The 27,676-nt window shown below is 40.9% G+C and overlaps 2 protein-coding genes across 2 annotated transcripts; one reads left to right on the forward strand and one right to left on the reverse strand.

The window, feature by feature from the left end:
- Positions 1 to 1,684: 1,684 nt before the first annotated feature.
- Positions 1,685 to 15,876, reverse strand: ATP5PB (ATP synthase peripheral stalk-membrane subunit b). The gene is made up of 7 exons (XM_043460340.1): positions 15,733 to 15,876; positions 15,420 to 15,456; positions 10,200 to 10,345; positions 7,968 to 8,131; positions 7,228 to 7,353; positions 3,642 to 3,821; positions 1,685 to 2,107 (listed from the first exon to the last, which is right to left on the reverse strand). Exons 1-7 carry the CDS (start codon positions 15,770 to 15,772, stop codon positions 2,030 to 2,032), a joined length of 771 nt encoding a protein of 256 aa, XP_043316275.1. The 5' UTR covers positions 15,773 to 15,876; the 3' UTR covers positions 1,685 to 2,029.
- WDR77 (WD repeat domain 77) lies at positions 15,776 to 25,846 on the forward strand. The gene is made up of 10 exons (XM_043460339.1): positions 15,776 to 16,240; positions 16,490 to 16,675; positions 19,160 to 19,301; positions 19,591 to 19,640; positions 21,870 to 21,940; positions 22,075 to 22,129; positions 22,597 to 22,668; positions 23,236 to 23,344; positions 23,888 to 23,956; positions 24,515 to 25,846. Exons 1-10 carry the CDS (start codon positions 16,126 to 16,128, stop codon positions 24,672 to 24,674), a joined length of 1,029 nt encoding a protein of 342 aa, XP_043316274.1. The 5' UTR covers positions 15,776 to 16,125; the 3' UTR covers positions 24,675 to 25,846.
- Positions 25,847 to 27,676: the final 1,830 nt, after the last annotated feature.

Genomic DNA, 27,676 nt, shown 5'->3' on the forward strand with positions numbered 1-27,676 from the left:
TGTAGCCCACCAGGCTCCTCAGTCCATGGGATTCTCCAGGCAAGAATACTGGAGTGGGTTGCCATTTCCTTCTCCAGGGGATCTTCCCGACCCAGGAATCGAACCTGGGTCTCCTGCATTGCAGGCAGATTCTTTACTGACTGAGCTATGCAAGTGTATATATATATAAACTGATATTCTGAAGGTAGAGATTTGGGACTGTACTTTGGAGTTTCGCCTCTAAAATCCCTGCTCAGCTTATTATCTCTGTCTCACTCCTGACTGGCTTCACTTTGGGTTGTGACACCCCAGTCCTTGCACGTAGGTAAACAAACTCCTATAGCACATTCTTGTCCAAAAGGAGCAGCAAGTGCTCTGTAGCTGGCCGCTACAGTAATGTCCAGGTGGCAGAATATCGTGTGGCTGACCCACAGCATGTTGCAGTGCTGTGTGAATATAGGATGTATTCACAGGTTACTGGTTCTGGAAACTATGGGGCCCACTGTCAGTCTCTGCTCGGATCCAGTGGCCTTATGAGGAGTCCCAGGGGAAGCTGTTTTGTCTGAAGTGACTGGCTTGAGGGCTGACAGCCTCACGCCTGGCTGCCTTTGCAGGTGCCAAGTAGGAACTACTTTATGGCTTATCCATGTTGTTGCTGATCTGTTGATTCAGCAGTATTAGCAGGGCTGTAACTTCCCAACTTCTCTCCTTGGGTCATCCTTAAGCTTCTCTAACCTTTGAACCAGGAATATCAGGAAGGGCCTCGGGTTTTGCAGGACAATCATACCATGAAGATCAGAGGTAATAAAAACTGACAAGGGTTTCAATCTGTGCTTGTAATTTCCACTTGTTCCTACCCTCTCCCACTTCACATCTATCTTCCCTTCTTAAATGCCTGCTCCATGCATGTCAAGTTCCTTCATCAGAAACAAAGATTAAGAGCTTACAGAGACTGCTTAACCAGCTCCCACAAGAGCATAAAGTCAAATCTCTTACATATAAACACATATCCTAGTAGCTGTGCTTCTGACTCAAGACTGACTGATATAGTTATACACAAGAGAAACGATGAGGCTATTTAGACCACCTAAAATGGTACTCTCAAAACACCTTGTACTAAAATCTGTATTGTATCATATATGCTCCCTTTCCAGCAGACTAACACCTTGTGGTAGGAACTTTTTATCTCTGTGTGACCATTGTACGATTGTGCCTAGCACCGCAATTCTTCATTTAATGAATAATTTGGAACATCTACTGACCCTAGAAAACTGTCCTTTAAGCAACATCTTAATAATGATGTCAATCTGATTTCTATAGAAGATGAATACATTAGCCATCAATATTGACCTAAATGATTGTTTTATCCATTTGTTCACAAGTAAATCCTTCTAAAAGTATGAGAATTAAATGCAGACAAACCTATGGAAAGGCAGAATTTTCTATCTGATGGATTCTTGAGAGTAATTTTATGACACATTGAGTCCATAGTATTTTCTGCAGACATACTATTGAAGCGAAAATAAAGTCAATGATATATGATTTCCTTTAGCCATTTTAAGAACACTGAAAAGCTTTAAATTCCCCATAACCTAGCAGCAAGAAATAGCTTACCACTAATAAGATTATCAGTTCAGTGACATCTTTAATTTTTTACCAATAAATGTTGAAATAATATTTCAGAAAATTATGCATCTCGAAAAACTTTGTTTCAACTGTCATTTTATTGTTAACCTGGCTGAACTAATTACAAATTTTAACTATAACTTTGACAGTTTTTAGCCAGGTACCAAATTTTATTCAAAGAAACTGCTTATTTAAAAGTGATCACAGGACAACTCAAAATGTACAGCAAGATGGATTAGAGAAAGATCTTACTGGCCAACAGATTGTTTTAATTCTCTCATTATATCAGACTCAAAACTTTTCATTTATAGTAAAGGTAAACTGTAACTTCAGTAGATAGCAATATAGAAAGATTTTATCACATTGACTAGTTTCCATTTAGTCAGTTAACTGCTTCTAGCTGTCTTAATGGGGATAGATGTGTTTATAGAACTGGCTGAGCTTGAGCCTTCTTTGCGAGCAGCTTTAGATCTGCAATGCACTTGGCGATTGTTTCCTTCTCCTGTGATAAGGAAAGAGAAAGCTGGTTAGACCTTGTCTAATCACAGAAGGGTATAAACACTAATTCTAAAAGATACCTCCTATAAGACACTAAGGTTACTATAGAATCTCAAGATGGATTACTGGCTTAGAGATCATCCTCTGTTGTCCCCTTCACCTCCTGCCTTCTTCAATCTTTCCCAGCATCAGGGTCTCTTCTAATGAGTCAGTTCTTTGCATCAGGTGGCCAAAGTACTGGAGCTTCAGCGTCAGTCCTTACAAGGAATAATCAGGACTGATTTCCTTTAGGATTGACTGGTTTGGTCTCTTTGCAGTTCAAGGGACTCTCAAGAGTTGGATTCTCCAACATCACAGTTCAAAAGCATCAATTCTTCAGCACTCAGCTTTCTTTATAGTCCAACTCTCACATCCATACATGACTACTGGAAAAACAATAGCTTTGACTATATGGACCTTTGTTGGCAAAGTAATGTCTCTGCTTTTTAATAATGTTGTCTAGTTTGGTCATAGCTTTTCTTCCAAGGAGCAAGAGTCTTTTTTCTGAATGTTGAGAGTTTTAAATCAACTTTTTCACTCTCCTTTTTCACTTTCATCAGAGGCTCTTTAGCTCCTCTTTGTTTTCTGCCTTAAGGGTAGTGTCATCTGCATATCTGAAGTTATTGATATTTCTCCCAGCAATCTTGATTCTAGCCTTACATAGGAGATAATCAATTATTTAATAAAGCAAAACCAGGGAATAGTTAAAGTCTCCTGGCTCAAAGCTTTTATGGGTGAAACCTGTCTAGAGGTTGAAGCTAGACAATCCTGTAACCATGTGCCATTGATGTTATACTTTACAGCTAATACTTGCTTGAATAGGACCAACCTAACAAACATTAGTAATAAACAATGATAAGAAACAATAATTTTTGTCTCTTTTGTACTTTCCAAATTTCTTAAATAAGTGTATCACTTTTATATAAGAATATAATTTAAAAACCCAATTCATTAAATATCGATAGACCCTGTTTTTCTCCAGCACTGCATGGTTATGCTGAAAGTGACCAGAAATGCCTAAGTATACTCTTTATTTGGGAAAGAAGAAATCAAGTGATAAACAAGTAAATAAAAATAAATAAACAGATAAAATAGAAAACATTTCTGTTCAAGATCAATGAATTTAGCAGCTGAGGAGAGGAAATGGAATAGATATCACAGAATTAGAAAATGGAAGAGGCTCAGAAATAGACTTGTCCAGTTTTTGTTTTACAGAGAAGTTTATGTTGGTTAATGTTTCCCAGATGATGGGACCTGAACCTAAGTCAGCCACGAGTGTTCTCAGTGATCTTTCCACTGTGAGAGAGAGTCCTTTTGGTAACCAAGCTCTGAGGAAGGAGGAAACCTACCACGGCAGTTGTGCAGCCCTTTCTAGGTTACCACTAACCAGAAAAATGAACCAGGGCTATCCCAATACTGCTAGGCTAAAGACTTCCTGCCAGCTATCCCTATACTATCAGTTATCAATACAACTCCAGAAGCTTTGAAACATCATGTACCTGCTGTGCAGAGATGCTCTGCACCACACGCTTCTCCACCCAGTTTATCATGTGCTCTTGTTCCTTCTGACGCATCATATTCTGCACAGAGATGTGGTAGTCCAGGCGATTCTTTACCTCCCTGTATACTCTATGCAGCCGTTCCCGGTAAGTAACCTCCAACGCCATAGCAATGTTATTCTGAAGCAAAATTAAGAAGTGATGAAAATTGCTTGCACAAAGGATTACTTCCATTCTGAGGATTCTGCCTCTTAAAACAGCTACCACTTAACTGTATTTTATGCAAAATTCATTTGTTTAATATGAACAGGTAATACATGCATCTGGTTAAAAAAAAACTAACAGCATATAGCAAAAATATATTTATAAGTATTTACTGTAAAAAATAAGCCCTCTCCAGCCCCTTCATAGGCTATCATCTTCCTATATTTCTTGTATTTTCTCCCAGAAATACTTAATAAACAAAACATATGTACATGTACACACATAAACATCACTTTTACTGGTTATGACATATAGACTCATCTCAATTTTAAAACTTACATTGGATTCTACTATTTTTGTGTCTCACAACTCATAATTTATTTAACTAAGGTCTATTAACAGATTAGATTGCTTATAATTCTTTCGACTACATATTGCAGTTTACATCTTTGCAGTTATGTCTGAATATCTGCTGGGACAAAAAATAGCTAACATCTGTTGAGTATCTACTATCTTCTAAACACTGTGTGTCAATTCAATCAAATCTTAAAATCACACCACAGGATAGTTACTATATTCATTCTACAGTGAGGAAAACTGAGGCAGAAACCAAGGAATCTGTCCAAGGTTACAGGGCCACTGAATTATGAAGCCAAGGCCTGAATACGAGGGGTCAGGCTACAAAGCCCAGGCTCTTAAAGATCCATTTCAGATTGTGATTAACACTGTCAAATTCTACAGAAAAGTTGTACTGCTCCATTCTTTTACCAGCAACACAAATAGCATGACCAACAGTGTTTATAAAACCTTTTACTTTCTGCTATTCTGATAAGCAGAAAAAAATTATCAATTTTAATTGTCATTCTATAAGGAGAAAACTTATATACTTAGAAGTCATTTACATTTACTTATATCTTTAAAAATTGTTCATGTCCTATGCCTAGTTTTCTACTGGAATGTTGGTCTATCCTAAGGTAACTACCCTTTTGGATCACATGGAATGCAAGTGTCTTTTTATCTCTAACTTTGGTTTATGGTAATTTCTACATGCAAAATTTAAATTTTTTTTAAAATGAGATTAACTTAACAATTTTTCCTCCTATAGTTTTCTGGATTTTTGAAAATTGAGGTATAACTGAAATACAATATTAATTTCAGGTAGACAAACACAATGATTTGTTATTTGTATATATTGTGAAATGATCACCAGAATGAGTCTAGTTAACATCCGTCACTACCCAAGTTTCTGGATTTTGTTGTCTTATTGGAAACATCTTGCCTTTCCAAAGGTATTGTATTATTTTTCATGTCTTTTTCTTCTTTTAAGGTTTCATTTCTAGTTTTTATACTTCTTATTTTTCTTCTCTAATATCACCTATTGCCTCCAGAATAATAATCAATAAAGTGACAGGGGTATTGTCATCTTCTAGTCTGTAATGAGAATCCTTACACATCTCCCTGTTAAGTATAAAGGTTTGAGATATTAAGCTCAAGTAGGCCCTATCTTCTTTCTCCTCAAATCTCAAATACTGCCTTGACTACCTTCCTTTTCAGCAAATGACCTAACTTCCTATTTCACTGAGAAAAAGCAAACAAAGAATTTCACAAACTTGTACCACTATATCAGCCAATCTGCCTGAACCCATACTCACATACTTTGCCTTCCTTTAACTATGGAACTGTTGATGCTCTTGAAGCCAATCCTTCCACCTGTGTACTCCAAGCCCTCTAGCCCTACGGAAGGACACTGCTCTAGCAAATTCCTCCCTAAGCATACCCCTTTCTTTCATCAAATTTTCTCTCTACTAATTTCTATCAGATCCTAACATGTAATTATACTTTCTATCTTTTAAAAAATCTCTTTTGATTACTAAATCCTCTCCTCCGAGCTACTAATTTCTTTGCCTAACAATATTCTAACTCCTTCACAATTTTGACAGTGATTTATACCCAGACTCCAATTCTCCTCTTCCATTTTTTTCCTTTAATTTCCTCCAACCACTTCACTAAAACAGCCCTTACCAAGGTTTCCAACCTTCATATTACTAAATCCGATGCCAAATTCGTAGGCCCTTTATTACTTGACCATTAAGTAGGGCAGCTACAAATTAATCCTTGTTTCCACCAGTTATTTTCCTTCTTGTTCCGGTCTTACAGCTGTTAAGTGCCACTTGTAAGCTCATGATGTCCAAATTCTTCCCAGTGATTCCAGACTCTTGTATCTCTTACTTGGCTAACTCACAGGCATTTCAAACCAACACATGCAAGACTGAAGGCTATTTACAACAAAGCCATCAGAGTGACTCTTCAAAACACCAGTGAGATCATATCACTCCTCTGCCTAAAAGATTCAATGACTTTCTCTCATTCTGAGTACAAGTCAAAGTTCTCATAAAAGCCTATGAGACTTCATATGATCCAGCCCTTGGCCACTCTCTGCCTTGCTTCCTCTTACCTTCCTCCTCACTCATTCTACTTCAGCTATGTTGGCCTTCTTACTGTCCCTTGTCTATACCAAGCAAGCTTCCAGGGTTAGGGCCCTTGTGATTGTTCTTCCCTCTGTCTGCAATATTTCCTCAGATATCAAGTTCAAATATCACATCAGAAGCCTTTCTAAACTGCCAAACAAAACAGTCAACGCCCTCCTTCTAAAATTTCTTTTCCTTTAACATAAGTTCATTATTCTACAGGTATTTCACACAAGTTGACATTCATATCTGCTTAATTTTTTTTTCCTTTCCTTCTCACAACCCTTGGCTAGAAAGTAGGCACTAAGAAAGCAGACTTGGTGTTCTCTGCTGTAATCCTAGCACCTTGCCTTGACCAGTGTCCACACTTAAAATATACCTATTAAATATTTCATAAATAAATAAAAATTTTAATTACTATCATTTGATTCTTATAAAAAGCTATATCTTCAAAAGCCATGTTTTGTGTGACATATTATTTATGAGGCAGGAAGAATTCTCCAGCTCTAACCTACGCATGAAGAGATTTCTGAGGATTTCAAACATAATGTGCTAAGTATCTTTAGGGATCATGTTATGTTTTAAGACTTTCTTATAACATGCATGTTTGAAATGCATGGCATGTATTTCACCTACTGTTATTTTACAGTGAATGTCATTTTTAAATCAGCTTTCTGTGTGGATTTAAAATGTGTTCTATTTTTTATTCTCTCTAGTTTTAGAGTAATAATTCTAATTATCCGCTTCAGGGATCTTAGATGTTTAAATAGCTTTAACAGCCTATCCCCACCCAAACATTCTGTTTTCCAAGTAAACTATGCTCAAACTATACAACCTTCATAAGATTGTAAATTTCTGTTTTAAGTATAAACACATCAGTAATTTCACTCGTCTGTGAAAGTTTTGAAACCTACCCTTTGGACATCAAAAAGGTAATGGCGTTTTTGAACCAGTGCCTGCTGTGACTTCTCCATATCAATAGCATCCTGGATTTGTTTGATGGACGCCTGTTTCACCTCTTCCAGTTGGGCAATTTTTTGCTGCAATTATATTTACAACAAAGATCAGTTAAAGTATCAAGGGTAATAAAAAGATTTATTTTCTTCACTTGTGAAAACACCCACACATAAGGAGAATTGCACAAATTCTTAACAAGAGTTGCTCACAGTAGCTATGCAGTATCTTGCTGAATGAACAAAACTACGGAAAAGCTGGAGAAAGTCTGTAGTTTTTAAAAATTTATCTCAAATTAGTAACTACCATTTATAACTGAAATCATTATAAACAGATTCATTTTTATATACTTTGTTCCTGTCACTTGATGGCTTTGATGCTGCTGCTGCTAAGTCACGTCAGTCGTGTCCGACTCTGTGTGACCCCATAGATGGCAGCACACCAGGCTCCCGTCCCTGGGATTCTCCAGGCAAGAATACTGGAGTGGGTTGCCAATTCCTTCTCCAGTGCATGAAAGTGAAGAGTGAAAGTGAAATTGCTCAGTTGTGTCTGACTCGTAGCAACCCCATGGACTGTAGCTTACCAGGCTGCTCTGTCCATGGGATTTCCCAGGCAAGAGTACTGGAGTGGGGTGCCATTGCCTTCTCCTTTGATGCTTCTAGTACTGTCTAAAATGGGAAATAAGATTTATGGTTCTTACCTCATTGAGTTTATCAGCAAATTCCCCAACAGAGGCACCATATTTTTTAACCACGTAGACAAGGAACCCTATTGTTGATATGGCAGAAAAGGTCTCTGGAGTTATCACATATATTTCTTTGGAGAGTAAATATAAGATAAGCCCGGTTCCAAGCACATAGGGTCCTAAAAGGAAGAAAAAGTTATTTTATGATAGACATGTTATGTCTAAAAGGGTAAGAGAGAGAGATACTTCTGCATTTAATTAGTTGAAGGCAAAGGTTTTTCTTCCTCCCTATTTTACTCTTTTTTAAAACTTTTTATTTTGTATTGGGGTATAGCCAATTAACAACACTGTAATAGTTTCAAGTGAACAGAGAAGGGAATCAGCCATACACATGCATGTATCCAGTTAGGCAAAGTTAATAATGATTTTAAATCATCAGATTCAAAGATCAAAGCCTAGATGAGAACCAGTAAGGTACAATTGAAAGGACAACAATCTGGACTTATGGAAATCTGACTTTGCAGTTTAGCAACACTGGACAATACAGATGATCTCTGAGCTTAGTTTCCTGAACTGTAAAATGGGAATAGTATCTTCTTCATAGGATTGATGTAACTAAAAAACAATGTATATAGTGTCTAGTATAACTGCTTAACAAACAGGAAGTAGTTTATAAAAATGTCAAGTTACTTTGAGAATAATTTGTGTAGCAAAATATACTATCTATTAAGTGGGGGACATTGGTCAGAATAAAATTTATCCACTCTTGCCTATTTACTCAATGTGAACCTGACACTGGAAATAAGCAAACAAAACAAAACAGATACAACTATAAAGCAGCATGTAGGTAAAAGAACTAAGTAACAGGACTTTCACTTCCTGCATCACCTTATTATAATGCTTCTAATATAGCCATCTTTTTCTTTAACCAGGTCATGAATTCTGAAAGGATACAAACCATCATGTACTTTTCTTGAGGATTTTCCTCTGTGCCTCACAAGATGCTAGGTAGGATTTAAGACAGGTCTTTGGGGGAAGCAGTTTACAGTGTTTCTAAGCAGTACAAGTACCAAAGGATGTTAGGATATACTATGAGAATAAAAGGGTTACATTCTCAAATGTGTTTTACCCAGTTTCCCATACAAAGTTTAAACAGTTCACTTAAAAAAAAAAAACAAAAAAATTGCCTTCAATGTATATATTTTAAATGTGAATTTATTAAAAAAAAAAAGGCCTATCACATGTAGCATTTTTATCATCTATGGAGATCTGATGTTTCTCACAATTTCAGTTATGGAAAAGCTATTTTACGTAATTCCTTGGAGAGATTAAAAAAAAAAATCTTTGATTTCCACTGTTTCACAGTCATAGCTACATTTGGATACAGCAAGAGAAGCAGTGTGTGTAATAAAAAGTACACTAAACTTAACTGGAGGACCCATGTTTAAGTACTACTCAGTCACTAAAGAGAGAATAAACCTCAGCAAGTTGTCTTCTAGTTCTTCTGGGTAATAAAAATGTCTTCATAGAACTGTTATACAGATTAAATAAAGTGAAAGCATACCACATTACAAAAATGAAAGAGTTCAGGACATTTTAGGCCTTTTTAAAAGGAAAAAACTGTTAAGTCCAGTCCAGTTCTTTTTTTCATAATCACACACACAATTATACATACGATACATAGCCTCTATTGCCTTACCTGGCTTTATGTTTATCCATAGTTCTTTCCATCACTACCTGAAAGTGCATTTTATGGTTATTCTTTTTTTTTGGGGGGGGGGCCACTCTACATGGCTTGAGGGATCTTAGTTCCCCAAAGAGGGATGGAACCTGGACCCCTGCTGTGAAAGCACAAGTTCTAACCACCGGAGTGCCAAAAAATTCCCCAGTTACTCATTTCTTTATTGTCTATCCTACAAAAGAAAATATGTTCCATGATGGTAGGCACTTTAGTTCACCACTGTATGCCTAGAACAGTGCCTAGGATAGGGGAGACATTCAATAAATTTGGTGTATCAACAGAGTCAATGCTACAAAATCAAGCTAAAATCCCCAACAAAATTACTCCAAAGACAAGTTAAAGCAATCAAATCAATTGTTACACTGAATCACTTCCACACTTTACTTTTGAAAGCAGCTGACTTTTTTTTTCTGGAGTATGTGGAAACGATAAGAAGCCACTAAAATTCGAGATTAACATAAACCAGAGCATCCAAACATACCATCAAACACTGGGCAAATGCTCACCTGTTACACCAGTTTTAGGATAAAGGAACTGGAAGAACTCCTCAGGGATCAGCCCAAAACGAACTTTTCCGCCATGTTCAGGAAGAGGTGGTACAGGGGCAAGACTTGGCTGCCCTGTGTGCAAGATCCTCACTGCCTGCAATGCCCTACAGGTAGGAATTATACACATTTAAAGCCCATTCTTTAAAGAGAACACAACATATGAACTATTGTAGAAAGAATGAATAGGGACGAGGATTAAGGTAGTTTCCCACTGTCCTAATGGAGAGAGAACAAACCAAGAACAGAAAGGCCAGGCTCTAATAATTAACTGTGACAAGGGGAAACAACTTACTTAAAGCTTTATGTAATCTTCTACCCAATACTAGAGTTCCTCTGTGAAATCTCATAGATCATCTGTCTAGCACCTTACACATCTATTACCAGCACTAAAATATGTAAGAACAAAGACTCTGCAGTCAGACTATCTGGGTTCAAATTCTAATTTATGCCTTTGTAATCTGTGTCTCTAAGTAAAGTAAAATAAAGAATATGACCTTAGAAGGTTGTTGTGAGGATTAACTGAGTTAAAAAATGTAAAGTATATTGAATGGTGCTTGGCATATGTTAAGTTTTATGTAAGTGGTTAGTTACTACATGGCCACTGTGTTGTGAGCTCCCTGATGGCAAGAACTTTGACCTTTCTGAATACTCTGTGACGGGGTGCTAAACAGCCACTAAGTGAAACATGCTTTTGCAGTGTTGGATATCTCTACATTCATCCTTTGAACTGCTACGTACATCCTTAAAACTTCTATTGATTAGTTCTAATTTTATTCATTTCTTATGTAAAATAACACCCATGTATCTGGGTTAAACAAACATCTCAGTTCCTTCGCAAACCTGATTGTTCATCACAAGCAGCAATCTGGTTTTGTTTAAAAAAAATGAAGAACACAGAACTGAACATGATACTCTTAAGTACAGCTTGACCAATCCATTCATTCTACAAACACAAACTGAGAACTTGCTATTGCCATTACTGGGCTTTAACTACTGTACTGTTACATGAATTTGCAAACGATTCCTGTCTTAAAGTAACTTAAGATTGCATTTTAACAGTTACAGCATACTGGTGATGTATTAATATTCTGATGAAATAAAATCCTCCAGTCTTTTCATATCTGCTGTCAGGTTTAGTCTCTTTCAAATTATCAGTATGATTTTGTTCCTCACCTCCCCATTCTCTCCCTTGTCTCCTTGCAATGTAAGAGTTTATATTATTTCACTGATTATGGTTCATTGCTTGTCTTCCAAATATTGTTGCTTCCCAATGTATTATGAGCTACCATACTGACTTTTGAAATCCTAGAGTCATGCTCGAGATTCTTAGGTAAATCAGGGTTTCTCAATCTCAGCATTATTGACATTTTGGACAACTGACAATTCTTTGCTGTGGAAAGCTCTCTGTGCACTGTAGTTAGCAGCATCCTTTATACGTCAGGTGCCAGTAGCATCCCTCCTCCTACCCAGTGCTGACAACCAAACACATCTCTAGACATTGTCAGAAGTCTCCCGGAGAGCAAAACTGTCCCAGGTTGAGAACTGATTTAAATCACAGCACTAAAGAATGTGCTTTATTGCGAATTTTACCTTTTATCATTAACATATTCATCTTTTGTTTCATTTAAAAATAAATAATTTTTTTAAAAAAAGAACTAGCTTTAGTTGGACACAAATCCTCTCCCTAACTGGCTGCCTCAGTTCAAGCCCTCAGCTACTCTTGCCTAAGAAAGTTAACAATCAAAACCTGGTCTCTGGGCTTCTCCTCAAATAACCCTTCAACCCAGTCCCTCCCTGTTGCTTTTAAAGTTTTTAAAATACAAACGTGACTTTAAAACTCTCCAACAGGCTCTCTTCTGGCCATAGTAAACAAAGTACTTAACATAGTATACATGATTCAGCACCTGTCAAGTTTTATAGCCTCCTCTTCCTTCATTCTCCTACTCTCGAGCCATATGCAACTACTTACAGCTTTCCCAGATGTTCAGATATTCAACCTTGTTTTAGAAAAGGCAGAGGAACCAGGGATCAAATTGCCAACATCCATTGGATCATCGGAAAAGCAAGAGAGTTTCAGAAAAACATCTATTTCTGCTTTACTGACGATGACAAAGCCTTTGACTATGTGGATCACCACAAACTGTGGAAAATTTTGAAGGAGATGGGAAAGCCAGACCATCTGATCTGCCTCTTGAGAAACCTGTATGCAGGTCAGGAAGCAACAGTTAGATCTGGACATGGAACAACAGACTGCTTCCAAATCAGGAAAGAAGTACGTCAAGGCTGTATATTGTCATCCTGTTTATTTAACTTATATGCAGAGTACATCATGAGAAATGCTGGGCTGGATGAAGCACAAGCTGGAATCAAGATTGCCAGGAGAAATATCAATAAGCTCAGATATGCAGATGACACCACCCTTATGGCGGAAAGTGAAGAAGAACTGAAGAGCCTCTTGATGAAAGTCAAAGAGGAGAGTGAAAAAGTTGGCTTAAAGCTCAACATTTAGAAAACTAAGATCATGGCATCTGGTCCCATCACTTCATGGAAAACAGCTGGGGAAACAGTGGCTGACTTTACTTTTGGGGGCTCCAAAATCACTGCAGATGGTGACTGCAGCCATGAAATTAAGACACTTCTTGGAAGGAAAGTTATGACCAACCCAGACAGCATATTAAAAAGCAGAGACATTACTTTGTCAACAAAGGTCTGTCTAGTCAAGGCTATGGTTTTTCCAGTGGTCACGTATGGATGTGAGAGTGGGACTATAAAGAAAGCTGAGCGCCGAAGAATTGATGCTTTTGAACTGTGGTGTTGGAGAAGACTCTGAGAGTCCCTTGGACTGCAAGGAGATCCAACCAGTCCATCCTAAAGGAGATCAGTCCTGGGTGTTCATTGGAAGGACTGATGTTGAAGCTGAAACTCCAATAATTTGACCACCTGATGCGAAGAGTGGACTCATTTGAAAAGATCCTGATGCTGGGAAAAATTGAGGGTGGGAGGACAAGGGGACGAAAGAGGATGAGATGGTTGGATAGCATCACCGACTCAAGGGACATGAGTTTGAGTAAACTCCGGGAGTTGGTGATGGACAGGGAGGCCTGGCGTGATGCAGTCCATGGCAAAGAGTCGGACACAACTGAGCGACTGAACTGAACTGACAGCTTTCCCTGGTGGCTCAGATTGTAAAGAATCTGCCTGCAATGCAGACCTAGGTTTGATCCCTGGGTCAGGAAGATCCCCTGAAGGAGGGCACAGCAACCAACTCCAGTATTCTTGCCTGGAGAATCCCATGGACAGAGCCTGGCAGGCTACAGTACGTGGGGTCGCAGAGTTAGACACGACCGAAGAGACTTAATGTGCAGTTTTCAAAATAAAAAAGACTGCCTCATGCTGTTTCTACTTGGTATGCTTTTCATTTAAGGACTGCCAAGACCAACCAGCCTTTAGAATATCTCAAGTATATCATTTACAAATGCTTCTCCAATTGTGGACCAACACTGATTCACTAAACAAAACACTTACAGACTCTCTACTTATGTTAGGCACCAACAGTATAACAATAAGCAAAGTCTCAGCTTTAGACGTTCTAATGGGGGTTTGGAGTGTGTGAACGTATAGGCGCACACACAATTTCAGACAGCTGTAAATTCCACGTAAATTAGGGAGGGAAAGGGCTAAGGAGCAATGGGTGGCGGGGGGAGAGAGGCTTTTTTGGGAGAGATTAGGTGACATCTGAGCTAATGACCGGGAAAAGAGAGAAGAGCAAGTATAAAGATCCTGAGGCAACAATAAGCTTGGCAGTTTTTGAAAGAATGGCAAGAACATCAGTATGGCTGAAAAATGAGCTAAAAACAGAAGGTAAGATGATAAATCAGGAGGTAGGATGGGGTCAACTCATGTTGAACCTTCTTGGTTATTTTAAGTTTGGTTTATTTCAAGTGCCTCCAGGCAGCTCTGGAGGGTTTTTCAAAGGAAGGGTGGGGAAATGACATAATCCCTGTGACTCCTGTGAGAATGGCCTGTAATGGAGAAGAATATAGATTTAAGGAGACTAGTTAGGAGACAACTGAAATAGCCTAGATGGAACATGATGGTGGTTCACACTCCAGTAGTAGTGGTAGTGAGAGAAGTGGTCAGAGTTTGGATATAAGAAGAAAGAAAAGCCTTATGAATGCATTAGATATGAAATGTGAAAGAGAAATCAAGGATGTTCCTCACATCTTATATATGTATTTATTACCTATACTACAAAGAGTTGTTTATGTGTCTATATGGAATCTATCTACTTTGTGAAGTTGGAAGCAACCAATTAGTCTCACTTTATTTAACTACAGATGAACCACAACCACCTTTTCAAGACACAGGACCGTTACCAAATTTTGCAAGATTTAGGATGAAGTCTGGAAGTAAATAGAAATTCCAAAGAAAACTGACATGCTTTATGAAATAATATTAATAACAGGTTCTAATATTTACTAAGCACGTACTATGTACCAAGTACTGTTTTTAGAGTTCCCAGGAATTATATCCCTTAATTCTCATAATCCATAACGTACTATTATCTCTATTTTGCAGGTGGAGAAATTAAGGTCCCACAGCTTGTTAAGCAGAGGAGCCAGGTTTACTCTCAGCTTCGGAGTCCTCATTGTAAACTACTCTATAGCTACCTCCTCTGCTGTGTGAAGGTAGGTACTTAACCATACTCATTTCTGTATCTTTGGTTATGGAGGGGCAAGATAAATATTTGCTGAAACACTGAAAAATTTCTCTGATCTGACAGTAAAGTTGGAATCTGGGAGACAGATTAAAAACTACATGTTTAACTTTTTTATTTAACAAAACTTGTCCTTGGGTGTGCAATCTAGTAACCCCGATTCAGGTTGCGGCAGCTCCGTCTAGCTGAAGGTCACAAGGGAGAGGGGCGGGGCTTAGGAGACAGCAAAACCAGTTTCTAAACAGTTTAGTTAGAACACATTACTTTTTCTCTTAACCTCTATTAGATGATACAATAGTGTTCCAAGCAGTTATAGGACCACGCGTGAATTAGATGTTAAGTGTTCCAATACAACCAAAATAAAGGTAATTACTGGCCTAAAGCTAAGAGCAGATTAACCTAGAAGTGAAATGAGGTGATAGAGCAAGTATGAAAGGAAATATTGCATCCCTCATACTTACCCTGGACCGAGGAGGGCTGCGTTCTTCAGAGAGGGGGCTACAAAAATACAAGGCGCAGGTTAGCAAGGTCACAGTGAAATCTGATTTGCCCCTTCCTCGGCCCCAAGAGCTCAATCACTAAGGCCAAGCGTTCCTCATTCCTACGCCCCAAGACCCCACACTCACCTTCTGAGCCGCGCTACTCACTCTCCACTCAGACCCAAGTCTCACTGCGCTTTTCTTCACGCCCTTTCCTCCCACCCGCTACAAGCAACCTCAGACGCCTTGTTTTACAATCACTCTGCTATTCCGGACCAGGGTGTGTACCTCTCACCTGCTGCGGCGGCGGCAGAAAGTACCACCCGGGACAGCATTCTCAGGTAGCGTCCACACAGCAACCTACCCGCCACAGTGACCCCGACAGCAGAATCTGTCAGGGACAGAAGCAAGATGGACGCTCACAAATCTCGCGAGAAGAGAACTTCGTGCCCTCTCTTTCAACTTCCGGTCTTTTTCCCCCCCTCGCGATAAGAAGCAGAGCGCCAGTTGCTGGAGGGTGCTGGCGGGAAAGCCGACTGGAGTCTTAGAATCAGATCTCGCGAGATGTAGGGAGGCTGCAGCTTGTCTAGAGGGGCGGAGGCCCAGTGAGGAACCACGTGGGGACTCCTGGAGCTGAATCTCAGGCGGGCATCCAATTTGGGTCTAGATTGAAGTTGGAACCGTGGAGATGCGGAAGGAAACACCTACCCCCCTAGTGCCCCCGGCAGCCCGGGAGTGGAACCTTCCCCCTAATGCTCCCGCCTGTATGGAGCGGCAACTGGAGGCTGCGCGGTACCGGTCTGGTGAGCCTGGGTCCTAGGCCTGGGAGTTTCCTTACCCCACCCCGGAGTGCCTCTTCCCGGGAATAAACCTTCCAGCCCGCACCTCGATTCCCCGCTTGCCAGCCTGACCCCTGCTTCGCTTCGCTGAGTTCACCCAGCCGTGCCCTGCGTTCCCGGGCTCTGGTCCAGATCCAGCTAGCTGGCTGCTGGGCGGTTACCAGGGAAACGAGCCCTTCCACTCCTCATGCTGACATCTTGTATCTCCTTTAGATGGGGCGCTCCTGCTTGGGGCTTCTAGCCTGAGTGGCCGCTGCTGGGCTGGCTCTCTCTGGCTTTTCAAGGACCCTTGTGCCGCCCCCAACGAAGGTTTCTGCTCTGCTGGAGTCCAGACGGAAGCTGGAGTGGCTGACCTCACTTGGGTAGGGGACCGAGGTATCCTAGTGGCTTCTGATTCAGGTGAGTCACTTGCTAGCTGTACAGGTGGAATGGAGGCTTGGGGTATAGGTCGGGCTGGGCTCAATTTTTAATGTCCCATGCTCGGTGGCGGGATTCCAGGTGAGCTGTTTCAAATCCTAAAAGATGATGCATTTAAAGTGCTGCACTCAGTATGCTGTCAAATTTGGAAAACTCAGCAGTGGCCACAAGACTGGAAAAAATCAGTTTTCATTCCAGTCCCAAGAAGGGCAATGCCAAAGAATGTTCAGATTCACACGATTGCACTCATTTCACATGCTGGGAAGGTAATGCTCAAAATCCTCCAAGCTAGGCTTCAATATATGTGAACCGAGAACTTCAGACGTTCAAGCTGGATTTAGAAAAGACAGAGGAACCAGAGATCAAATTGTCAACATCCACTGGATCATAGAAAAAGCTTGAGAATTCCAGAAAAACATCTACTTCTGCTTCATTGACTATGCTAATGCCTTTGACTATATGGATCACAGTAAACTGTGGAAAATTCTTAAAGAGATGGGAATACCAGACCACTTTAGCTGAAAAACCTGTATACAGATCAAGAAGCAACAGTTAGAACTGGATGTGGAAAATTAGAACTGGACAGGTTCCAAATTGGGAAAGGAGTATGTCAAGGCTGTATATTGTTACCCTGCTTATTTAACTTATATGCAGAGTACATCATGGGAAATACCAGGCTGGATGAAGCACAAGCTGGAATCAAAATTCTTAGGAGAGATAGCAATAACTTCAGATATGCAGATGACACCACCCTTATGGCAGAAAGTGAAGAGTAACTAAAGAGCCTCTTGATGAAGGTGAAAGAGGAGAGTGAAAAAGCTGGCTTAAAACTCAACATTCAGAAAACTAAGATCATGGCGTCCAGTCCCATCACTTCATGGCAAATAGATGGGAAAACAAAACAGTGGCAGACTTTATTTTCTTGGGCTTCCATTATACAGAGTGAAGTAAGCCAGAAAGATAAAGACCAATACAGTATACTAACGCATATATATGGAATTTAAAAAGATGGTAATGATGACCCTATATGCAAAACAGAAAAAGAGACACAGATGTACAGAACAGACTTTGGGACTCTGTGGGAGAAGGTGAGGGTGGGATGTTCTGAGAGAATAGCATTGAAACAAGTATACTATCAAGGGTGAAACAGATCACCAGCCCAGGTTGGATGCATGAGGCAAGTGCTCAGGGCTGGTGCACTGGGAAGACATAGAGGGATGGAATGGGGAGGGAGGTAGGAGGGGGGATTGGGATGGGGAACACATGTAAATCATGGCTGATTCATGTCAATGTATGGCAAAAATCACTACAATATTGTAATTAGCCTCCAACTAATAAAAATAAGTGAAAAAAATATATATATATATATTTTCTTGGGCTCCAAAATCACTGTGGATGGTGCCTGCAGCCATGAAATTAAAAGACGCTTGCTCCTTGGAAGAAAAGCTGTGACAAACCTAGACAGTGTATTAAAAAGCAGAAACATCCTTTTGCCCACAAAGGTCCATATAGTCAAAACTATGTTTTTTTCGTTATGTATGGATGTGAGAGTTGGACCATAAAGCAGGCTGAGCACCAAAGAATTAATGCTTTGGAACTGCAGTGCTGGAGAAGATTCTTGAGAGATCAAGCCAGTCAATCCAAAAGGAAATCAACCCTGAATATTCTTTGGAAGGGCTAATGCTGAAGCTCCAGTACATTGGCCATCTGATGCAAAGAGCCAAATCATTGGAAAAGACCCTGATGCTGGGAAAAACTGAAGGCAGGAGGAGAAGGGGACAACAGAGGATGAGATGGTTGGATGGCATCACTGACTCATCACTGGACATGAGTTTGAGCAAACTCAAGGAGTTAGTGAAGGACAGGGAAGCCTGGCGTGCTGTAGCCCATGGGGTCACAGAGAGTTCGATGTGACTTAGAGACTGAACAACAGCAACAACATACTCTGTGCTTGGGGGAGCTTGAAGGTTTTGGTCCCAAAGGAGAATAACTGTGTAGGTAGGATATACCTGTCCCAAGATTCTAAATTGGTGGAAATTTCTAGCAAAATTCATAACAAAATTAGGACACGAATGAAACTGTTTTTCTCTGTATCCACCCAAGATCAAGGATGATGTTGATCTTAAAGATGATGCTGAAACCAATCTGTGCTCTTTCTGTCTCTTCCCAGTTTCTTATGTATCTTCATTCTGCTTTCTTTGTTTTGTATGTCAGACTTAGCAGTGGAGGCTTTCATGTTAAAAAAAAAAAAGAATGGAGGTGTTGGCAGGCATTGCATGGAAGGATAAAGGTGGGACAATTAATGTCCAAATAACTGGGAATATTTAATCATACTAAACTCTGTGCTTTTCATATCATTGTGGAGATGTCATCCTTACTTCTGGAGAACTTCGCATCCTAGAAGTGAAGTGCTGTCTTGGTGTAACCCCAGCTTGTTTCCTTCACTGTCTTCCCCACCCCCAACAGGTGCTGTTGAATTGTGGGAGCTGGATGAGAATGAGACGCTCATTGTCAGCAAATTCTGCAAGTATGAGCACGACGACATCGTGTCTACAGTTAGTGTCCTGAGCTCTGGCGCACATGCTGTCAGTGGTAGCAAAGACTTCTGGTGGGTCCCCGCTCTCATTCTTCCTGTTTCTGGGCCTTCTTTGGGTGTCTTTAGTGTCACATTCGCCTCATTAAGTAATGTTTTGGGCTCATTATAAGAACCCAGTGACTAATTATGGCATACCTGTAAGGTTTCTTATAAGGTTTTCTTAGAGATTTTGCAGTCCATTGTAAAAGTAGACTGTACCAGAAGTTCAGTAGATGACAAAGATGTAAGAATACATGTTTGAATACATGTTTTTATATATATAGTGTAGGTCAAATTAAGTCTGTTTCTTTTTGCTTCTTAGCATCAAGGTTTGGGACCTTGCTCAGCAGATGGTTCTGAATTCATACCGAGGTGAGTGCATCTTCTTTCCTTTTTAGTCCCTGTCTTAGCTGTTTTGCTTTTATTCTCTCCTTTGTGCTCTTTTAACTTTCCTTGGATGTCAGTGACACCAATTCTTTGCTCTCCTGCCTGGTAGTTTTCTTCCAAAACTATGGTCAAGTCCCAATGTTGACTCTAGCTCTTAATCTCCCTATATTTTTATAATTGACAGGCTCATCACCTTCTTGATCACCTGAGGCTCAAACTCCCTGTCCTCTTCCACTCCTCCTTTTTCCTTCTGTCAGTTGGTCTCCAAGTTCTTTGGAATTTTTTTCCATTTGTTCAGTGACCTTCCTTTTCATTTCTTATGCTCCCATTTACATTCAGTCTTTATCTCACCTACACCGTGGCACTCATTTCATCTCATGACCTGTCATCTTTGGTCTTTCATTGCTTTCTTGTAGCTTGCAGGTTAATATCTCAGGTTCATGTCATGGCATTCAAGCCTTTTTACTGTCATTCCTCCTTCAAGCATATCGTGCTATCTAAACCCAGTCATAGTACATCTTAGGCATTCTCCAAGTATAAACTCTTGATACTCATGAATCTTGAACTTTCTGAGTATTCCCCTCCATAAAATCTTGTTTTTGCAGGGTGAGAGCCATCATTTTCTATTAACATTCCCCTTTTTGCTCACTTTCATTAACAGCACTAGCAGTTAACTTTGTTTGGGGAGCCATTCTTCATGAAGATACCAGATGTTAATGCAGATAATGTATAGACCATTAATGTATATGTGACTGAAAGACGTAGATATAGGTGATAACTGGTTCCCTCACTGCATATCTCTGCCAATTCTGACTTCAAAGTGTATGATTCAGATACGTGCAAAGCAAAACCACAAACTCACACATCTCCTGGAGTTTCAGATAGTTAGACAATAATGTTAAAATGCCAGTGTTCAAAGTCTACTGTACTAGCCTTTTATTTCCTAGACATATGATATGTTTTCTGGCTAATGCTAAATAAGCACTTGCCCCTTTCGGCCGTTTTCGTTCTTTTTTTTTTTTTTTTTTAATTTAAATTTAAATTTTAAAAAATTGAAATATAGTTGATTTACAATGTTGTGACGGTTTTTTGTGTTTATTCTTATTCCCCCCACTGATTTCAAATTCCCTAAAGGCAGAGGCAGCACGTAGGCTTTCATCTTTCGTCCTCCCCCATGGTGCTTGCCCCAAAGCTTTTTTTCAAGTGAGCAGTAGGTTCCTGTTCATAATGTTGGCTTTCCGTGGATTCTATTGAAGGTGGCTTGAACCTACCCTTCTATCTCAAGGCAGAGCCACATCTATCTTAGAATATGGTTAAATCACTTTGGAGGAGGTGGTTTCCACAGCTTGTAATTAACATTTAGAGTTAATTTAACGTTAAGTTAGTTTAACATTCTTAGCCTGCAGCCCTAAAAGAATTTTGAAAAGCTGTACCCTTTCACATGTTTTAAAATTAGTACCTAAATACTTGTGTTTGTGGTGTGGCCAAGAAAGTTCAGCCTCCTTCACAGAATTTTACCCAGATGCTCTTTCTTTTGTTCTTTGGCTCTTACAAAAACCCCCTTTTGTTTTATTATTTAGGTTTTTACTCCGAACATCACACCACGATAAAGTTTGGGGTGGAGGAGAGGCGTGTATTTCTTCTATACATAGGAGAAGAATGACTATGAGAGTCGAGGTCTGCAGTGCTGGCAGACCACAGGCAGCTTCTTAGTTTGGTATGGAGAGGAAACATTGGAGAAATTCCCTTAAACCTTCGAGTGTCCAGGACTTCCTTGAAAGTCTTTGTATGCTACTTGGAGGCATGTGTGCTTGTGCTGTTCTAGGCTGTCTTTGCTGTAAATTCCTCCACCAATCAGACTCAGCCTTTATCATTCATGTCTTTCAGTTCCATTCAGTTCAGTCGCTCAGTCGTGTCCGACTCTGTGACCCCATGGACTTCAGTATGCTAGGCTTCCCTGTCTATCACGAACTCCCAGAGCTTACTCAAACTCATGTCTTTAGCCATTCATTTTCTTGCAAGTCTACTGAGGTTTTATAATGCTATCAACATTTCCTCTTAGGTTTTGTCTTTGTTCATTTGCGTCATAAGACTAGCTAGGGCTGGTTCTCAGACCCTCCCTCCTACCCCTTGATAGTATCTGGGCTTCTTGATAAGATCACTTTCGTCTCAGTATGAAGTACTGTCATACTTCTTGTTCTCTCTCCTCTACAGCTCACTCTGGGCAGGTCACCTGTGTTGCTGCCTCTCCCCACAAGGATTCTGTGTTTCTTTCATGCGGTGAGGTAAGATATAGCCACTTTCCCCCTTCCCACCCCCTGACCACACCCAAACCCTTTAGACCTAAGTCTAGCATGGACGGCTTCTGGTCAGCAGCTGTTTTTGGATTGTGAAGCCCTTTTTCTATTCCTTCTTCTAGGACAGTAGAATTTTACTGTGGGATACCCGCTGTCCAAAGCCAGCATCACAGATGGGTGAGTCTGAGAGCTGGTGGTGGGATGATGGTGCTAGGAACCCACCTGGAAGAGTCTTTCCTTGGCCAGAGTCAAAGGCAAAGCTACCAGATGCCCAGTCACTGACATGAATGATCCAATTGCTTTCTTTCCCGCTGAGGTTCATGTTGTGCAGTGGGTCCCAAGAGGAAGGCCTAGTTCCTGAGGGTGGGGGTAATTTATATTTCCTGGATGGGCGAATAAAGGGGCCAGAGTTGTCAACTTCATGCTTTATGTTGAAACTCGCCTGTGACTCAGGTCTGGAAAGAGCAGGAGGCTGATAGGTAGATGTAGGTTGTGAGGGTCAAGAGTGAGGATGGGACTGTCTTAGCAGGTCTTGGGAAACTGAATAAAAGTGCTCCTGAGATTTAGAGTGACTTCACCACCTGAGCTTCTTCTCAGAGCTGAGGTCAGAGTCTTGTTCCATACTCCTCTTCTCTCCTTCACAGGCTGCGGTGCCTCTGGCTACCTTCCTACCTCCCTGACTTGGCATCCTCAGCAGAGTGAAGTCTTTGTCTTTGGTAAGGCAGCATGTCCAAGTGTGTGTTGACTCTGGGAAGCGGAGAATAAGCAAGAGAACTCACTCCATAGTAAATGAGGCTGTGGCTGCTCAGTCTATCCGCACACTTGAGCACTCAGTGAATTATGCTAATGGGGGTGTGCAGAGGTAGGATGATCCAAAAGTAGTTTTAGTTTAGCTTTGAAGAACATGATAATTTTTGTCCTAGTAGATTTGATTCCTCACTGTTTGCTGTGGCTCTTACATTCATGGCTAGAAGTCAGTGGGCCACAAAGCAAGAGGATTGCTACATAGGGAATCCTATTGTATAGTAGGGAATAGTTGTGCTAACATGGTGATCTGGTTGTGTATACTGTGACGTAGTTTGTAGTTAACACAACAGTTATCTCATCCAACAGTTTTAATTTCACAACCCTCAAATGACTGACTATTCCTACTTTACCGAAGAGGAAATGGATGCTCAGAATTGTTACTTTTTCAAGATTGAAGAACCTGCATTCAGATACAGATCTGGCTGAGTCCAAAGCCCATTCTCTTAACCCCCTTGACATACTCCCTCTTCCTTCAGGTGATGAGAACGGGACTGTCTCGCTTGTGGACACCAAGAGTGCACGCTGTGCCCTCAGCTCCGTCGTGCACTCCCAGTGTGTCACTGGGCTGGCGTTCTCCCCACACAGGTACTGCTCTTTGTCATCAAGGGCCTGGTAAATGTGAAAGGGAAGAGTGAGGGAGAATACTTGTGTTGGCTTAGCATTAGCTGATTGGGTGGCTCCTTAAAGCAGGCACTGTTTTAGTTGAAGACCTTAATAAGTGAAAGATCTCTTAAGACTGTAGTCTATTTTTTGGGTTGTATGGTCTCTGACTGTAAATGGCTAAAACATGGTCTTGTTCCTGCTCAACACCCCAAATGACTGATACTATGGGCTTCCAGGGCTGTGTGGTTGGAAATCCTGTGTTTCTGGGTTATTGCTGAAGCTACAGGGAGGGACCAGGTGGGATGGTTAGTTGCAAGGATGGCTGTCAGCCCTAGCTTTGCTCTGTTTTCCTCATCTTCCCTTGGAACTTGTACTGTAGACTTGAGTGGTAGTCAGGCTTTAAACCAAAGTGGGGATCAAGCTACCTTCTCTGGTCACTTTAGAGTGGAGTTTGGGGACTGCCCAGTCAGATTGTGTCCTGATACCTATGGACTTACCTTTCGCAACCTTCTCCTTCTCTCCTAGTGCTCCCTTCCTGGCCTCTGTCGGTGAGGACTGCTCACTTGCTGTGCTGGACTCAGGCCTTTCCGAGGTGTAAGTGTGACATGGACCCTGTGATCAGAAGTCATGGAGGGAACAGCAGATGGCTGGGTCTTTTTACCCTTTGGAAAAGCATGTTGTCTCTTTCGGGGAGACTTGGTGATGGAAGCAGGCTAGCTGTTGACTGTCTTCCTGTTCCAGGGACTGACTCCCAAGCTCTGTGCCTGGTAGAGGAATGTAGTGTTGGGTGGGATTCCGGAGCCTGGCATTCCAGTGATCTTTCAGAAAGGGGCACTGTGTGCTTTTTGCACAAAGTACCACGTGTAGGAATGCAGCCTGCTATAGGATAAAAGGCCCCAGACACAAGATCTGAGGGTACTGCCTTCTTTGCCACGAGATGCCGTCTGACCCTGACTCATATCATACCCTTGCTCTAGCTGTCATTTCTTCTATGAAAATAGGGCACTGGATTGGATGGTGGAGTCTTCTTTGCGTGGCTACACTGCTGGCCTGATGACTAGGTCATATATATGGTGAAGTGGGGTGTCTTTCCATTTCTTCTTTTTCCTTCTGCCTCTTACCAAGCCCACACTTTTCTTTGTTCTCTTGTAGGTTTAGAAGCCGAGCCCACAGAGACTTTGTGAGAGATGCTACTTGGTCCCCACTCAATCACTCCCTTCTTACCACAGTGGGCTGGGACCATCAGGTCATCCACCATATCCTGCCCACAGAACCTCTCCCAGAGCCTGGACCTAAGAGTGCTGCCGAGTAGATTGGATTTCAGACAAGAAGTGAATCCCCCCCTGAGTATCCACGCCCTTTGCCCCTGCCCTCTCTCAATTTCTGAGAGCACACAGGAGCCTTCTGCAGTATGTTGGTATACCACATGTGTGCAGTTAAAAGGCGCTTTGTCTCAGCCTGGGGAGGCTGGATCCTGGAGTCCTGTAGTCAGGGGAGAAAAACTCCCTTGAACGTGGATGTGTGTGTGTCTGAGTGTGTGTGTAGATACGTAGTCTTTGTAAGTGGGGGGAGGGAGAAAAATATCCATCCCGTGTCTTTCCCAGAGCCCAATCCTCCCCACGCCCTAAAAATTAGCAAGGGATTTTTATGCTTCCCACTGTAGTTGTGCATTAGGAATTGGCCATGTCTGAATGAGGTATGGGATGTGGGCATTCCTGGATTCTCGGAAGCTGCTCATAGAGATAGGAGCAACTTTTATTTTTTTATAGAGCTTAATTCAACTTTATCATGAGCAGTACTTCCATTTACATCCAGTCCAGCCCACCCTGAGGAAGAGCCAGGACACTCACCACAGTTTTGTGCATCTCCTTGTTATTATACTGAGCCAGAAGTCCAGTTTCTGGCCGAATGAGAAGTTTGGCTGGTACCTGTGTAATGTCCCCTCACTACCGCCACCCCCGTGGAGTTGTGTGGATGAGGACGGATGTATTTCTGTCATAGATGCCATAGAAGAGGTTCAGGATGGAGAGCTTAAAAGCATTTCAGTTAAAAACTGACATAGGCCTACATAGGAATGTTTGCCACCTTCCCACCTGAAAACAGCTGGGGGCCTGATCTTTTTTGCCTCTGGGTCCCTGTCTCTGGACATAGGAAACCTGAATACTATTTTGGGCACTCTGAAGAGTTTAAATATAGCATCAGAGAGAGAAGTACTGGTCAGTGAAATAAAATTTGATTCATCGTTGGCTTGTCTTTTGAAGCATGTGTGTTATGTGCAGTTAGACATGTCACTTACGTGAGTCATCAAGGTGTCTATCTTAGAGCCTGTTACTTTTTTGTGTGCTTCCCCAGCCCCCCAGAGTAGCTAGTTGAAACTTAAGGTAAATATTTGTTTACTGTATTGGTGGCTGCTGCCACTTAGAAGTTATGGATCAATTACTGATTGTATTGAAACTAAATTAAATCAATTATGTACTTTTGTGCTCTGCAAGTTTTGTTTAGCTAAAATCTCATGAAACAGGGATAGTTTTATGGGCGAAGTATTTGTAAGTAAAGCTGCTATGTTTCACCCTTGCTGAGCATGAGCTCTGTTCTCACAATTACCCTCAAGTAAAAACATGGGACTTTGTTATTAGATGGTCTACCTATTGGGTTTGGGGAGAGGTGAGAATGAAGCCTTCACTGTTCTTCCATGTGACTTTAGAGAGGTAATAGGGTGTGTTGATAGAAACTCTTTAAGTTCTTCCTGGAGATAAAAGCTTAAAATTTGTAATCTCTCTTAGAGTGAGGTAGGTAGGAGTTAAATTTGCATAGACCTGTTCCTCATGAACTTCGAATAGTGGAGAGAAAACTCAGTGAAAGAGATAATCCACAGAAATGAATGTATTGTGTCAAAGTGGTTAAAATGATGCCAAAGGAGAAAACCTAGAGTTTGAAGAACCACATTACTTAATGTAAAATTTCCTAGGATTCAGATAAACCTGTGCTGATGAGAGTAATTCCATCCATGATCATCACCAAGACATTTGCAAATGTAATCAAAGTCATGTTAGAAATGATCGTCACAGTTTTGGTTGACTGTGTCTACTATGGTGAGAAAAAAGATTGTTCAAGATAGAAGGTGACCTGAGAATAATCAGAAATGTACTATCACGTCCGTGGGGTTATTCACTAGTCTTTTACTTGAGAATAGTTTCAGTAGCAGGAGCACAGATTTGCTGATAACAGGTGGAAATGGGCTCATTTTGTTTTGTTTAAAACCATACAAGCATCTATTTTGTGTTTAATTTCACTGCTTCACATGTCTGAACACCTGCAGTAAGTCTGTCTCCCTGTTTTCATTGTCCTCTGAAGTCCACTAACCTGGCTGACCTTACACCACTGCTGATTTCTAGTGCTCAGAACAACAGACACAGGTTGGCTCAAGTACTGTTTCAGGTAGCTCCAGACATCAGGTTCATTCTCCAGGATCGGTCCTGCCCCACAAGACAGTAGGAGGCTGGTCTTTAATTATTAGCTCTGTAGGCATTACCTGCTGATTCACAGTCTCACTGAGGCAGCAGAATCACCCAAGCCCTGACTGGGCTTCCAGCCACATGTCCTCTGGGCAGTGTGGTAGGGCACAAGATTGGGAGAGTGAGAGTGGGAAGATGTATATAGTTACTTTTCACTCACTCAGTTATAGAGGGCTTTAAAACTTCCTTGCCACATCTAGACCTAAAAATGGGCTCTGAGTTTTTAAAAGGCAGATTTGTGGCATTTGGACAGCATAAGCAATATTAGTATTTCCATGGTTGCTTGACTTGTATCTACAAACTTAAAGAATAGGGAAAGAAAAAGAAAAGCTCATTCCAAACTCTTATGTAGGCATTTCAGTAAGATACACACCAAATATTAGTATGCAGTCTAGGGAAGTTTTAGGAGAGCCAACATAGGTGAAAAGCTGAAAGAATTCACATCAAATTGCTGTTTATAGCAAGTTTCTTACTGCCAACATCTGGGTCACACTGAACTTTAGAATCACTTGTGCAGGGAACTGATTTTGTTCCCCAAAAGGGTAAGGAAGCTCTAATCTGATTTTTGAGGTGAGTAAAGTTTCTGACAAGCATCAGCAGTCTGTATAGCTTGATTTTGGAAGAGTAAGCGGACCAGTTTTGAACCTCAACGTTTCCTTACTGAGTTCTCTATCACAAATTGATAGCTGCAGAGTTTTTCATCTTCATTATGTGGTTATAGGACTCATACTATTCCAGAGAGTAAAGGAGGTGCAGAGATAAGGGCAGGAAATGTTAACTCATTTTAAGTTACAGAGGC

Source organism: Cervus canadensis, chromosome 2, assembly GCF_019320065.1.
Source record: "Cervus canadensis isolate Bull #8, Minnesota chromosome 2, ASM1932006v1, whole genome shotgun sequence".
Lineage (NCBI taxonomy): Eukaryota > Metazoa > Chordata > Mammalia > Artiodactyla > Cervidae > Cervus > Cervus canadensis.